General features: G+C 46.5%; 1 protein-coding gene across 1 annotated transcript; it reads right to left on the reverse strand.

Annotated features, from left to right (window-relative positions):
- Positions 1-742: 742 nt before the first annotated feature.
- LOC132387362 (nuclear factor 7, brain-like) lies at positions 743-14,863 on the reverse strand (the record flags this gene model as incomplete). Its single annotated transcript, XM_059959732.1, has 6 exons — positions 13,649-14,863; positions 13,079-13,174; positions 12,435-12,668; positions 10,603-10,625; positions 10,398-10,516; positions 743-788 (listed from the first exon to the last, which is right to left on the reverse strand). Coding segments are annotated over exons 1-6 (929 nt in total), but the record flags the coding sequence as incomplete, so codon positions are not given.
- Positions 14,864-15,542: the final 679 nt, after the last annotated feature.

Here is a 15,542-nt window from a genome sequence, read left to right on the forward strand (position 1 = left end):
CCCGCAAGAATGTTATTCCTCCCCCCCCCGCCCAGTTTAGGGGCAAACCGTCCCGTCGGAACAGGCCCCACCTTCCCGGGAACAAAGCCCAATTGTCCAGAAACATGAAGCCCTCCCTCCTGCACCATCCCCTTAGCCACGTATTTAGCTGCACTCTCCGCACATTTATATTTACAGGGACTTTACTTCTGACGCCGGTCCCGGGACTGGACCCGTTTACAGACCCGGAGCGGAACCGGAGCAGATTCTCAGCCACTGGTTCACACCCCAGGTCCGGAAGAAAGGATAAAGTTTCCCCGTGAATTTATTCCCAGTGAAGGTGTGGAGATGGGACTTGGTCTCCTCGTTGTAAAATGAAACTGTCCCGGACTCGTAACTGAGATAAACTCCCACCCTCCCGGGGATGGGACCGGCAGGGAGACGGGACCCGGGGGAGGGGCGACCGGAGACGTCACAATCCCGATGTAACACGTCACCAAACCGCTGTAACACGTCACCAACCCGCCCGATGACCCAGAATCCGGTCTCCGGACTCAGACTGACCCGTCCCTTCCTCTTCACAGACTCTGCGGCGACTCCCAGACACCAGAACCGATTCCCCGTCACCTCCACCTCCCAGTAATGTCTCCCCGATGTGAATCCCTCCGATCCCAGCACACATGCCCAGTGTGTGAATCTCTTCCCGGTGTCAGGGAGATCTCTCCAGGTCCGGGTCCGTCTCACACTCTTCCGATCCTCAGACACCTCGAGCCACGGACTCGCCGTTTCCACATCCAGGGTGACAGAGACTGGGGGGAGAAGCAGAGAATTTCATCTGTGAGTGTGAAGGGGGCAGTGTGATGGTTTGAGACATTAAAGGAGGTGACAATGGGAACCAGTGGGGGAGAGATGAATGGCAGATTGGACCAGGAGGGGGAGGGGTGGAAACCCTGTGGGTGAACTGTGTGTGTAGACGTAATGAGAAGCTGGAGGGGGCAAAGATGGCAGATGAGGATGACTTTGTCCCCTTTCCCACAACCCCATCCCCCACAGCCCCTCATTAGGACAGGGGATGAATTTGCAGGAACCCTTAAGCAACACAGGTATTGAGGAATTATTTCAGTCTGAACCCTAGACTGTTTACTCGTTTCCATAGAAACTTACCGGCCTGCTGTTCACCCAACAATTTGTGTGTGTTACTCTGCTTTAAATATACTCAATTATTTGGACTCCAAAGCTGCCTGTGGCAGATTCACTCTCCTGTGGATAAAGGAATTCCTCCTCATCTCTGTCCTAAATGGACATCCCTATAGTTGGAGGCTGTGCTTACCGTTCTCGACCCACCCACATCCTCCCAACATCAACTCTCTCCAGACAGGTGTCAGAGAGATCTGGCGAGACCCTTTATCAGGACCTGTGCAGCTTGGATTACCAGCATCTGTAGATTTTCTTGTGTTTGATTTTTAAAGCAGAAGTTATTTTATCATGAGCTGATCCATTTTCCCATTCTCTCATTTAGTCCCACTCTCCCACCCTCTCACCATGACCTGTCTACTCACATACCTATCAATCTCTGTCTTAAATACACCCAATGACTTGGCTTCCACTGCTGCAAGAAATTCACAGATTCACCACCCTCTGGCTAAAAAAATTTCTTTGCATCTCCGTTCTGAATGGGCGCCCTTCAATCCTTAAGTCATGCTCTCTCGTACTAGACTCCCCCACCATGGGAAACAACTTTGCCACATCCACTCTGTCCATGCCTTTTAACATTCGAAATGCTTCTGTGAGGTTCCCCCTCATTCTAAACTCCACGGAGTACAGTCCAAGAGCGGTCAAACATTCCTCACATGTTAACACTCTTATTCCAGGAATCATTCTCGTGAATCTTCTCTGAACCCTCTCCAACGTCAGAACATCCTTTCGTAAATAAGGAGCCCAAAACTGCACACAGTATTCCAAGTGAGGTCTTACCAGTTCCTTATAGTGCCTCAACATCACATCCCTGCTCTTATTTTCTATTCCTCTAGAAATGAATGCCAATATTGCATTCATCTTCTTCACCACCGACTCAACCTGGAGGTTAACCTTAAGGGTATCCTGCACGAGCACTTCCAAGTACAATTGCATCTCAGAATTTTGAATTCTCTCTCCATTTCAATAATAGTCAGCCCGTTTATTTCTTCTACCAACGTGCATGACCATACACTTTTAAACATTGTATTTCATTTGCCACTTCTTTGACCATTCTCCCAATCTATCCAAGTCTCTCTGCAGACTCTCTGTTTCCTCAGCACTACCGTCCCCTCTACCTATCTTTGTATCATCAGCAAACTTAGCCACAAAGCCATCTATTCCATAATCCAAATCGTTGATATACAATGTAAAAAGAAGTGGCCCCAACATGGACCCCTGTGGAACACCACTGGTAACTGGCAGACAACCAGAATGGGATCCTTTATTCCCACTCTCTGTTTCCTGCCAATCAGCCAACGCTCTATCCACAAATGTAAATTTCCCATAATTCCATGGGCTCTTATCTTGTTTAGCAGCCTCATGTGTGGCACCTTGTCAAAAGCCTTCTGAAAATCCAAATACACAACATCCAGTGCATCTCCCTTGTCTAGCCTACTTGTAATCTCCTCAAATAATTTCAATGGGTTTGTCAGGCAGGATTTTCCTTTAAGGAAACCATGCTGAGTTTGGCCTATCTTGTCATATGCGTCCAGGTACTCCGTAACCTCATCCTTGACAATTGACTCCAGAAACTTTACAACCATTTCTCAATCTAACAGGTCTATAATTTACTTTTTGCTTCCTTGCCCCTTTCTTAAATACCAGAGTGGCATGTACAATCTTCCACTCCTCCGGAACCATGCCAGAATCTATTGACTTTTGAAAGATCATTGCTAATGCCTCCGCGCTCTCCACAGCTACTTCCTTCAAAACACAAGTGTGCATTCCGTCTGGTCCTGGAGATTTATCTACCCTGAGACTATTCAGCGTCCTGAGTACTTTCTCTGTCGTAATTGTGACTGCGCACACTTCTCTTCCCTGACACCCTTGAGTGTCCGGTATACTGCTGATGTCTTCCTCAGTGAGGACTGATGCAAATACTCGTTCAGTTCCTCAGCCATCTCCTTATCTCCCATTACAATTTCTCCAGCATCATTTTCTATCTGTCTAATATCCACTCTCACCCGTTTTTTATTCTTTATATACTTGACAAAGCTTTTCGTATCTTCTTTGATATAATTTGCAAGCTTCCTTTCATAGTTCATCTTTTCCCTCTTAATGGCCTTCTTAGTTTCCTTTTGTAAGCTTTTAAAAACTTCCCAATCCTCTGTCTTCCCACTAATTTTTGCTTCTTTGAATGCCCTCTCCTTTGCTTTTACTTTGGCTTTGACTTCTCTTTTTCCATTTGAAAAATTCTTCTTTTTTGGAATATATCTGTCTTGCACATTCCTCACTCCTCACATAAACTCCAGCCACTGCTGCTAGGCCGTCCTTCCCCCTAATGTCCCTTTCAAGTCAAATTTGGCCAGTTCCTCTCTCGTGCCACTGTAATTTCCTTTACTCTACTGCAATACCGACACATCGGATTTCGGCTTCTCTTTCTCAAATTTCACAGTGAACTCAATCATGTTACGATCACTGCCTCCTAACGGTTCCTTCACCTCAATCTCTTTAATCTCCTCTGGGTCATTACACAATATCCAATCCAGTATCTCTGATCCCCTAGTGGGCTCAACAACAAGCTGTTCTGAAAAGCCATCTCGTAGACATTCTACAAATTCTCTCTCTTGAGATCCAGTGTCGACCTGATTTTCCCAATCCACTCGCATGTTAAAATCCCCACAATTATCATAACACTGCCCTTCTGGCAAGCCTTTTCTATTTTCTGTTGTAATTTGTAATCCACATCACTGCAGCTGTTAGGAGGCCTGTAGATAACTGCCATCAGGGTCCTTTTACCCCGGCGATTTCTTGGCTCAACCCAGAAAGATTCTGCACTTCCGATCCTATGTCACCTCTTTCTAATGATTTAATATCATTTCATACCAATAAAGCCACGCCACCCCCTCTGCCTACCTGCCTATCCTTCCGATACACCGTGTATCCTTGGATGTTCAGCTCTCACAGCCATGCATCCTTTAGCCACGTTTCAGTGATGGCCACAAAATTATACCTGCCAATCTGTAGCTGTACGACACGATCATCCACCTTATGCCTTATGCTGTGTGTATTTAAGTATAACACCTTAAGTCCAGTATTTGGTCAGTTTTGCTTTGATTGCACTGCAACTCATCCCAGTGGCTGCAAATTTGCCCCATCACCTGCCTGTCCTTCCTGACATCTTTACTGCTCACTATCTTAGATTTATAGATTCCCTCTCCTCCGCTCTATCATTCCGGTTTACCATCCCCCTGCCAAATTAGTTTAAACCCTCCCTAACAGCTCTATTAAACATTCCCGCGATGATATTGATCCCCTTCGGGTTCAGGGGTAACCCGTCCTTTTTGAATAAGTAGTACTTCCCCCAGAAGAGATCCCAATGATCCAAGAATCTGAAGCCCTGCCCCCTGCACCAGTCTCTCAGCCACACATTCATCAGCCTGATCCTACTATTCTTGCCCTCGCTAGCACGTGGCACAGGTAGCAATCCTGAGGTTACTACCCTGGAGGTCCTGCTTCTCAGCTTCATTCCTAACTCCCGGAAATCTCTCTTCAGGACCTCCTCCCTTTTCCTCTCTATGTCATTGGTACCAACATGTACCAAGACAGCTGGCTGCTCACCCTCTCCCTTCAGAATATTCTGGACCCGATCCGAGACATCCCGTACCCTGGCACCTGGGAGGCAGCACACCATGTGGGTATCTCTGCCAGGCGCACAGAATCTCCTGTCTGTTCCACTGACTATGGAATCCCCTATGACTACCGCATTCCTCTTCTCCCTCCTTCCCTCCTGCACAACAGCGCCAGGCTCAGTGCCAGAGACCCGGTCACCGTAGCCGTCCCCTGTCAGGTCATCCCCCTCAACAGCGTCCAAAACGATATACTTGTTGCTGAGGGGGGCAGCCACAGGGGTGCTCTCCACTATCTGGGCATTTCCCTTCCCTCTCCTGACAGTCACCCAGTTTTCTGACCCCTGTAGCCTAGGGATAACTACCGCCCTGTAGCTCCTGTCTATCACCTCTTCATTTTCTCTAATAAGCAGTAGGTCATCAAGCTGCAGCTCCAGATCCCTAACACGGTCTCCGAGGAGCTGAATCTCGGTTCACCTGGTGCAGATGTGGCTATCAGGGAGGCTGGAGGTCTCCCAGGATTCCCACATCTGACACCCTGAACAAAGCACAGACCCTGCAGACATGCTACCTAATTCTACAGGAATGACACAAAGAAAGATGGGTCTACTCACCCACTTACTTCACCAAGCACACGGACTTTTTAAACGGTTAACTAATGTGCCCTGCTGTTCCCCCGTCCGTCCAGGCCGATTTGCCAAGGGGAGAAAAAGAGTCGGTTCCTCGCTCTCAGCTCTTCCCGTTACCGCCTAAGCCCGTTGAGCCAAAGCCCTACACTCTGCTGCCACCCACTCCGCTGCCCGCTGTATAGGGTGGTCATCTTTTTAAACTCTCCGCGCTGTCCTGTGCAGTCTCGCCGTTCTTGTACACAAAGTTTTTTTTTTACACTGTCTTCCTTCAGAATTTAGCTCCCACGCCGCCCTTCTTGTCCCAATCTAAAAAACACCTTCAGTCCTGTATTCATCAGCCTATTCCACACTGTCCACATGAACTTAAGCAAGGCCTTTGATGTCGATGACAGACCACACTTGGAGTATTGTCTGCTTTTCCGGTTCCCGAATATGGGGAGGATGTCATTACACTGGACAGGAGGCTTCAGGAGGATGTTACCAGGACTGGGGGCTTGGGTTAAAATCAGAGAGTGGGTAAGCTTGGGCTATTCAGCTGTAGTGTAGGATGTTCAGGTGTGACCCCTTATCAAGGTAAATAATTCTAAGGAGCTTAAATAACGTTCTTTTTCCAAGAAATGGGAGTACAGAACCAGAGGCCTCAGATGGAAAGTGAGATGGGAAATCGGGTAACATTCTCAGAGAGAGGGAGGTTGTTGAACGGAATTTGCCCTCAGACGCTGTAGAAACAGGTAAAAAATAACATATTTTAAAATAAATACACAGATGGGGAATGGTTAGAGGGATGGGGGGGGGGGCAAACACACAAATGGGCCATGCTCAAGAAGACATCTTAGTCTTGCAGATTGATGAAGTGGGCCGTGAGTTCAACATCCATCAAACCCTCCCAGATCATCCTCCTGAGGAATCTCACCCTGGAGTCTGTCTGTGAAGTGTTGATGTGACGTCACGTCAGAGGGCAGCTCAGTGACACAGAACAGACAGACTGGGTAAGGACGGCAGATTTCAATCCTAAATGGGAATTTGTGCCTATAACTGTGGCCGTGTGTCACACTCTAATAGTATATCTGTGTGTGTGTGTGTGTGTGTGTGTGTGTGTGTGTGTGTGTGTGTGTGTGTGTGTGTGTGTGTGTGTGTGTGTGTGTGTGTGTGTGTGTTGATTGTGGTAAATATCCGTGTGGTGTGTATACACATTGAAGGATAGTGTGCACATTGAAGAATTTGTATGTTACAGTGTGTCATCACATGTCTGGTGTGTGTTGACAATGTGTCACACGTGATTGAGTTGTTTAAATGAATAAATTACTGTCTCTGAAGAGACTGGTTTCCAGGTTACTGAGGGAAATAACAATGTACATTGCTGAGGCTCTGACTACAATCTGCCAGTCCTTCCTGTGTATGTGTGTGAGGGAGCTTTGCCAGGCCGGTTATGCTGTGTGTGCTTCTCCCGAGATGAAATCTTGACTCATGTCAATGCTTGTTGGTGTGTCCGAGCTGATTCTCACAATGCTTCAATGAAGTGGTCTGATCACCATAAAACATAGGAGCAGAATTAGGCCATTTTCCTATCGAGTCTGCTCCGCCATTCAATAATTGTTGATCCTTTTTTTCCCTCCTCAGCCCCACTACTTGGTCTTCTCCCCGTAACCTTTGATGCTGTGTCCAATCTAGAACCTATCAAGCTCTGCCTTAAATACACCCAACAGGTTCCACAAATTCACTAGCTGCTGGCACAAATTTCTCCGCATGTTTTAAATAGATTCCCCCTCTGTCTTGAGGCTGTGCACTCTTGTCCTAAACTCCACCACCATGGGAAACATCCCTTCCACATCTACTCTGTCTGAGACTTTCAACATTCGAAAGGTTTCTAGGAATTTCAACATTTGAAAGGTTTCAATGAGATTCCCCCTCATCTTTCTAAATTCCAGCGAGTGCAGACACAGAGCTATCAAACGTTCCTCGTATGATAACCCTTTCATTCCTGGAATCATCCTTATGAAATGAACCTTCTGCAATGCCAGCACATCTTTTCTTAGACGAGGAGCCCAAAATTGTTCACAATACTCAAGGTGAGTCTTCACCAGTGCCTTATAAATCCTCAGCATCACATCCCTGCTCTTGAAATGAATGCTATTTAAACCGATTGAATTCAATGCTAACATTGGATTTGCCTTCCTCACCAGTGACTCTACCTTCAAGTTAACCTTTAGGGAGTTCTGCAGAATGACTGCTGAATCCAATTTCGGCTCAGATTTTTTGATTTTCTCCCCATTTGAAAAAAAAATCTGCACATTATTTCTACGACCAAAGTGCAGGACCATGTATTTTCCAACATTGTATATAATTTGCCAATTTCTTTCCCATTCTCCTCATCCAAGTCCTTGTCCAGCCTAACTGTTTCCTCAACACTACCGGCCCCTCCGCCAATCTTCGTATCATCTGCAAAGCCTGGAAACAAAGCCATTTACTCTAGGACAAGAGGGTATGACTTCATGATTGAAGGACGTCCTTTTAGAACTGAGATGCGGAGAAATTACTTTAGTCAGTGTGTGTGGAGAATCTGTGGAATTTGTTGCGACATGTGGCTGTGGAGGCCAAGGCATATTTAAGGCAGAGATGTACCGGTTCTCATTTAGCCAGGGCATCAAATGGTATGGGGTGAAAGCAGGGGAGTGGGGATGTCCGGAAGAATTGGGTCTTCCCATGACTGAATATTGGAGCAAACTCAATGGGCCGAATGGCCTATTTCTGCTCCTATATCTTATTGTCTATTCCATCAGCTAAATCTTGATATACAGCATAAAATGAAGGTGTCCTAACACCTGAGTCCCTGAGGAACACGAGTCACTGGCAGCCAACCAGGAAAGGTTCCGTTTACTCCCATTCGCTGTTTCCTACCAATCAGCCAATGTTCTAACCATGCCTGTAACTTTTCTGTAATACCATGGCCTCTTAACCTGGTTACCACCTTCATGCGTGGCACTTTGTCAAAGGCCTTCCGAGATTCCAAGTATACAACATCCACTGCATCCCCTTTATCGATCCTGCTTGTAATCTCCTCAAAGAATCCCAACAGGTTTGTCAGGCAGAATATTCCCTAACGAAGCCATGCTGACTTGTCCTATCTTGTCCAGTGTCACCAAGTATTCCATAGCCTCATACTTAACAACTGACTCCAATTTCTTCCCAACCACAGAGGTGAGGCAAACTGGTCAATAATTTCCTTTCTGCTGCCTTCCTCCTTACTTAAAGAGTCAAGTGACATTTGCCATTTTCCAGTCCTCTGGCACCATGCCAGGGTCCAGTGATTTTGAAAGATCATTTGGAATGCCTCCATAATTTCTACTGCGACCTCTTTCAGAACACTGGGGTGCAGTTCATCTGGTCTGGGTGACTTATGTATCTTTGGGGCTTTCAGCTTTTTGAGCAGCTTGTCCCTTGTAACAGTAACTGCACTCACTTCTCTTCCCTCGCACTCTTCAACACCGGGCACAGTGCTGGTGTCTTCCACGGTGAATACTGGTGCAAAATATTTGGCTTATCTGCCATCTCTTTATCCTCTGTTATTATGTATCCAGCCTCATTTTCTAGCTGTCCTATATCCACTCTCATCTCTGTTTTATTTTTTTACAATACTTGAAAAACAATTTGATATTGTTTGCTATCTTGTTTTCCAAATATAGGTGTGTAAAAAGGGCCAGAAGGATCATTGGATACCAGAGTCACTCCAACCACAACCTGTACCAGTTGCTACCATCCGGGATACGGTACCGTAGCATAAATGCCGGGAGCAACAGGCTCCGGGACAGCCTCTTCACCCAGGCCAGTTCAATTCAAATCAATTTCTTGTTTATTTTTTCCCACCCATCATCCTTTTAGTTCCTCTCTGTAGATATTTCAAAGCTTCCCAATTCTCTCTCTTCCGAATAATTTTTGTTTAGTTGTATGCCCTCTCCTTTGCCTTTACATTAACTTGTCTTCCCCTGTCAGCCATGGTTGTACTATTTCGCCATTGACACCATTTCTGCTCTGCTCTCATCCCTGCCAGCATCTCCTTCCAATTTGCGTTGGCCAACTCCTCACTCAGACCACTGTAATTTCTTTCACTTCTCTGAAATACTACAATGTCAGGCTTTACTGTCTCCTTATCAGATTTCAAGTTGAACTCGGTCATGTTGTGAGCTCTGCCTCCTAAGGTTTCTTTCAACTACTCCCCTCTGGTTCAATACATAACACCCAATCCAGTAGAGCTGTTCCCCGAGTAGGCTCAACGACAAACTGCTCTAGAAAGCCATCACATTGCATTCAACAAACTCACTCTCTTGAGATCCTTTACCAACCTGATTTTCACCAATTGCCCTGCATGTTTAAATCTCCCATGATTATCATAACAATGTCCTTTTCATCAGCCTTTTCTATTTCCAGTTGTAATCTGTGAGCCACAACCCACTGACTGTTGGGAGGCCTGTATATGACTGCTGTCAGTGTCATTTTTACTTTTGCAGTTCCTTACCTCAACCCACAAGATTCAACATCTTCCAATCCTATGTCACATCTTGCTACTGATTTACCAGCAGAGCCACACCACCCCCTCACCCGACCTTCCTATACCACCAATACATTGTGTAACCTTGGATCCCATCTACAACCATGATTCCGTGATGGCCACAACAACATCACAACACCAGTTCCACTGGTTGGATCCAAACTTATGCACTGGTGTGTTAGTGCATTCGCCTGGGATTGGAACACAGTGGTTCATCCGCCAGTCCCGTGTATTGGTTGTATTGTGACCCTGTGCTGGTGTGTCCAGGGGTCTGGCATCTCCAGCTGACCATGTGACAGTGATGTCCCCCAGTCAGTGGGGTTGATGTGGAATAAACTTCAGTTCCCCTGCACCCCAGTATTACAGACAATCTTTGCCTCAAATTGGAACTAAATTGATCTTCATAAACAAAGAGAAATGAATCTTTGTAAGTTTTACCTCGATTAATAGCATCAAGCGTTTCTCTCAGCACTGTGTTCAACAAATAGAGGTGATCGAATTTTTCAACCGGTAGGGCCTCATCTGTCACTGCTAATTCCTGGACATCGTCATTAATCCTGTAAATATTAAACTGCTGGTTATAAATTGCTTTTCTGAACTATTTTCAAATCCATTCAGGATTTCAGTGAAGAGCCTGTCCTACCTTCTGTTCCGACGAGCTTCCTCCTGAAATAAATAAAACACAAATCTGATTAGACTTGGACTTACTGTCCACATCCTGAATTTCATCCAAATCATTACAAGGAGTTGAAAATTCCCACTCCCACAATCACTCAGACACACGGACAATACAGAACCATGGGGTAAATGACAGGGAAAGTTTCTGAATGTGAAACCATTACTGAGAGGATGAAACTTACAGGGAAGACAGGACAGGCTGCGCATTTTCATCTGGATATGACGTCAGGCTGATAGGATGGAGGAATTTAAGATCAGTGATGTATGTGATTGTGTGCGGGTGGAGGAAGTACCTCTATTTATGGGGAGACTCGTGGGGAGATGTAATTCCAGATGGATTTTAACAAATTCCACAAGAAATTTAGTGAGGAGGATGTGAAACTCGCTGCCACAGGAGTGGATGAAATGGAACAGCAGAGTGACTGTAATGGGGAGGCTGGATAAACACGTGAGGGACCAGGGAGTTCGGGGCACTGTTGCTGGGTGTGGAGAGTAGGTGGCAGGAGGATTGTGAAGCAGGGAAACTGATAGAAGATGGACCTAATGGCCTGTTTATGATAGAGAATGGGATATAATCCCATGCGAAATATATCCAAAAAATAAAGAGACAGTGAAAGTTTCCATAATCTGATGGAAACCGGATATGGAGGATAAGTCTAATGTGTGGGTCACATTCTTTGTTCTCACTGATTGACAGAGAGACCCTCACACCAACTGCAACAGACACACTCACAGCCTGTGACTGGAACCGGGTGTTAATGGGAGTTTCAGAGGATATTTAATGCGGTAATTAAGGAAACAGTCAGCAGCTCTGTGTTGTGATCGGAGTAAATAATTTCAGAGAGATTTGCATTCTGTCCTGGGATGTACAGAAGTTGTGGAAGCCCAGTTTTAGGACAATAGACAATAGGTGCAGCAGTAGGCCATTCGGCCCTTCTAGCCAGCACAGCCATTCACTGTGATCATGGCTGATCATACACAATTAGTACCCCGTTCCTGCCCTCTCCCCAAATCCCTTGACCCCACGATCTATAAGAGCTCTATCTAACTCTCTCTTGAATGCATCCAGAGACTTGGCCTCCACTGCCTTCTGGGGCAGAGCATTCCACATATCCACCACTCTCTGGGTGAAAAAGTTTTTCTGCATCACTGTTCTAAATGGCCTACCCCTTATTCTTAAACTGTGGCCTCTAGTTCTGGACTCACCCATCAGCGGGAACATGCTTCCTGCCTCCAGTGTGTCCAATCCCTTAATAATCTTATTATTATGGGACAACAACAACCCTGAATAGATGCAACAATTGTCTGGTGAGAAACAGTTTACTGCCATTTGTAAATGCTGTGTGTAGGAGCAACGCGTCTGTTTTCTGTCTGCATTGTATTCTGTGTTACGTGTTTATTATGGTAACTCGTCACGTGAGTGGGGACGTGGTAAAAGCGAAGGGAAAAGGTTACGTATCTGTACTTTGTTCTGGGCAGTTTTGAGCTGGGGACGGGCGGATGTCATTCTGTTCTTGACTGCTGTGTTGCAGCTTACTTTACAATGAATTACCCTGAAGTTTCAGCGCTTCAAGGTTGTATTTGGCTAATGAAGGACTGAAAGCGTATCTTGGACATTTTGAAATGTCATTATTAGAGTGATGGGAGGGCACGTCATGCAAATATAACAACTTGTGTGAGGTCGCCAGCAGCTACAATTGATTTGTTAGAATTGGCCTCGGTGCTGTGTTTATTTCAAATATACCACTGTTCATTTCGTGCCCTTTGACAGAAACAAATTGAAATATAATCCCTCACCTTGAGAAATATCACACTATCTTTCTGATCCATCTGTTCCTTTAACTTAGTGATTTCCTCCTGAATAATCCTTATATTCTCTTGAAGAGCTAGAAGATTTTTCTCCATTGGGTTGAGAATCCTCTTCTCTTCTTCCCTGAGATCCCTGAGTAAGCTCTGCTCTTTCTCAGTGATAATCTGGCGCAGTTCAGCAAACTGGGATGTGATGTGGGACTGAACACTGTGTGACTGTTCCTGTCGAAGGAAAGGTGAAGATTAAAATACTGCATTACTGTGCTCTGTTTCCTTTTGTCGTTCAGTTCGGTCCATTGGAGTCCATGCTACTTCTGAGAGCATTCCCATCAACACCATTCCCTCACGTTTTCCTGAAACCTACTCTCACATATTGAACCATAAACTCCCATCTGATTCACACACACCTTCCCCACCTTTTCAGGGTTAACGGTAATTAGCCATTCATCCAGCATGTCCCTGGGATGTGTCGGAGTCTCTCGTGGTCACAGGGACAGCATGCAAACTCCACACAGACAGCAGCAGAGGTCAGGATCGAACCCAGGTCACTGGAGCTGCGATACTCTGCTATTCTGCATTAAATGGAGCAAAGCTCGACAGTAATATCAGAAATTCCGCTCAGGAAGCCTCACCCGAACTCCGGTAATCTTCTCTTTCTGTTGCTGCTCCTTTTCCTGGAAGTCTGATTTCTTTTTTGTGAGAGAGTCTAAGGAAGATTTTAGCTGATCCTGGAAGTCCGAGAGTGAAGGAAATAGAAACAAAGATGCATCAAAAGAAACAGGTGATCAAACCCGAATATCGCAGAAAATGCCGGAGGAACTCAGTGAGTCAGGCAGCATCTATTCAGGGGAAATAAACAGTCGGTGTTCCGGGATGAGACCCTTCTTTGGGACTGGGAAGGAATGGGAGAGAAGCCAAAATATAAAGGTTGGGGATGAGAACCAGCTGACAGGTGACGGGTGAGACAACGTGAGGGGGAACGTGGGGGAGGGTGATAAAGTGAGAAGCTGAGAGGGGACAGGTGGAAGAGGTAAAGGGCTGGAGAAGAAGGAATCTAATACGAGAGGACAATCGACCGTGGAAGAAACGGGAGGAACTAGGCTGTTTGCGGCCCTGAATGGCGACGAGGGAGGAGGTTAGGAGTCAGGTGTTGCAAAGGACAAAGGAAATGTGTTAAGTGTTAAATTAACGTTAGTTTTTACCTTATAGTTTTTAACAGCTTCTGTAATCAGCACAAATCGATGCTCTCTGTGTTCCTGCGCAGCTGCACAGATCACACAGATCAGTGTCTTGTCCGTTTCACAAAACAGCTTCAGTTCTTCCTCATGTTCCTCGCAGTGACGTTTACTTTCCTTCCCTTTCGGATTCAGGTTTAGATTTCGAGCTTTTTCAGCCAGATTTGCTAAGGCCCGATTCACCCTGAGGGTGCGGTCAGCAAACTCCTCTCTACATTCCGGGCAGGAGTTTCTCTCCTCCCTTTCCCAATACCGTGTGATACAAGAGCGACAGAAGTTGTGTCCACACTCCAGTATAATCGGATCGGTGAAGAAATCCAGGCAGACGGGGCAAATTACCTCCTCGGTCCAACTCTCGGCCGGTCCTTTCGAAGCCATGTTAACTCCAGCACTTCCTGATTCAGAATGCTTTCATTTTCGGGGAGTTGCTGATCCCCTGCAGTACCGCGATTGTCCACTACGCGCGCTGCAGACTCGGGGAATCACACAACACACACACACAATGCTGGTGGAACACAGCAGGCCAGGCAGCATCTGTAGGGAGAAGCACTGTCGACGTTTCGGGCCGAGACCCTTCGTCAGGACAGCTGGTGTGGTACACTGCGTCGAGTGCTCCCGGTGTGGCCTTTTATATATTGGTGAGACCCGACGCAGACTGGGAGACCGTTTCGTTGAACACCTACGCTCGGTCCGCCAGAGAAAGCAGGATCTCGCAGTGGCCACACATTTTAATTCCACGTCCCATTCCCATTCTGATATGTCTATCCATGGACTCCTCTACTGTCAAGATGGAGCCACATTCAGGTTGGAGGAACAACACATGGGCAGCCTCCAACCTGATGGCATGAACATTGACTTCTCTCATTTCTGTTAATGCCCCTTCTCCCCTTCTTACCCCATCCCTGACATATTTAGTTGTTCGTCTTTTTTCTTCTCTCTCCCTCTCCCCATCACTGCCTGTTCTCCATCTCTTTCCGGTGCTCCCTTCCCCTTTAGTTCTGCCTAGGCCTCCCGTCCCATGATCCTTTCCCTTCCCCAACTCTGTATCCCTGTGGCCAATCACCTTTCCAGCTCTTAGCTTCATCCCACCCCCTCCGGTCTTCTCCTATCATTTCGCATTTCTGCCTCCCCCTCCTACTTTCAAATCTCTTAATATCTTTCCTTTCGGTTAGTCCTGACGAAATGTCTCGGCCCGAAACGTCGACAGTTCTTCTTCCTATAGATGCTGCCTGGCCTGCTGTGTTCCACCAGGATTTTGTGTGTGTTGCTTGAATTTCAGCATCTGAAGATTTCCTCGTGTTTGCTCAGGGAATCAACGTGGTTTTGCTGGATGTGTTCAGTGGAAATTCTGGCCTTTTCTATGTTGAGTGTGGGATCAAAAACACATTAAACAGACAACGGATACAAAAACGCATCCATGGACTGTCTAAGCCCGGCTACGAGCGGAGGACGGTTGGCCGTATGGCTGGCAACCCCATCTTGTAAAATTCCAGTGCGACAAAAACGTCAGCTGAATCTCCATAGGCCTCATCCATGCGGTCGGAAGGACATTCCCCTGGAAGACGGTTGAAGTCCTGAGATGAAAGGAGAAGCCATGTGCCCCCTGGGGTGGTTCACTACTACCATAACTGTGAGGCTTCCTCAGCCAACCCGGCCTCTCCCTGTCCAGTGTAGAGGACCCCTGTAGTTCCAATGGTGTCCCTGACGTCTGGAATGTGTCAGTAGGCAGCATTCCTGTACGACTGGGCTTCGCAAACTTTTTTTAATGCCAAGGACCAATACCAGTAACCGTGGATCTCAGGTTGGGAACCGCTGCTCTCCAGACATCTCGATGTGATGGCAGGCCAACAAGTTTCGGGCG

This window comes from Hypanus sabinus, unplaced genomic scaffold, assembly GCF_030144855.1.
Source record: "Hypanus sabinus isolate sHypSab1 unplaced genomic scaffold, sHypSab1.hap1 scaffold_1762, whole genome shotgun sequence".
In the NCBI taxonomy this organism is placed as follows: domain Eukaryota; kingdom Metazoa; phylum Chordata; class Chondrichthyes; order Myliobatiformes; family Dasyatidae; genus Hypanus; species Hypanus sabinus.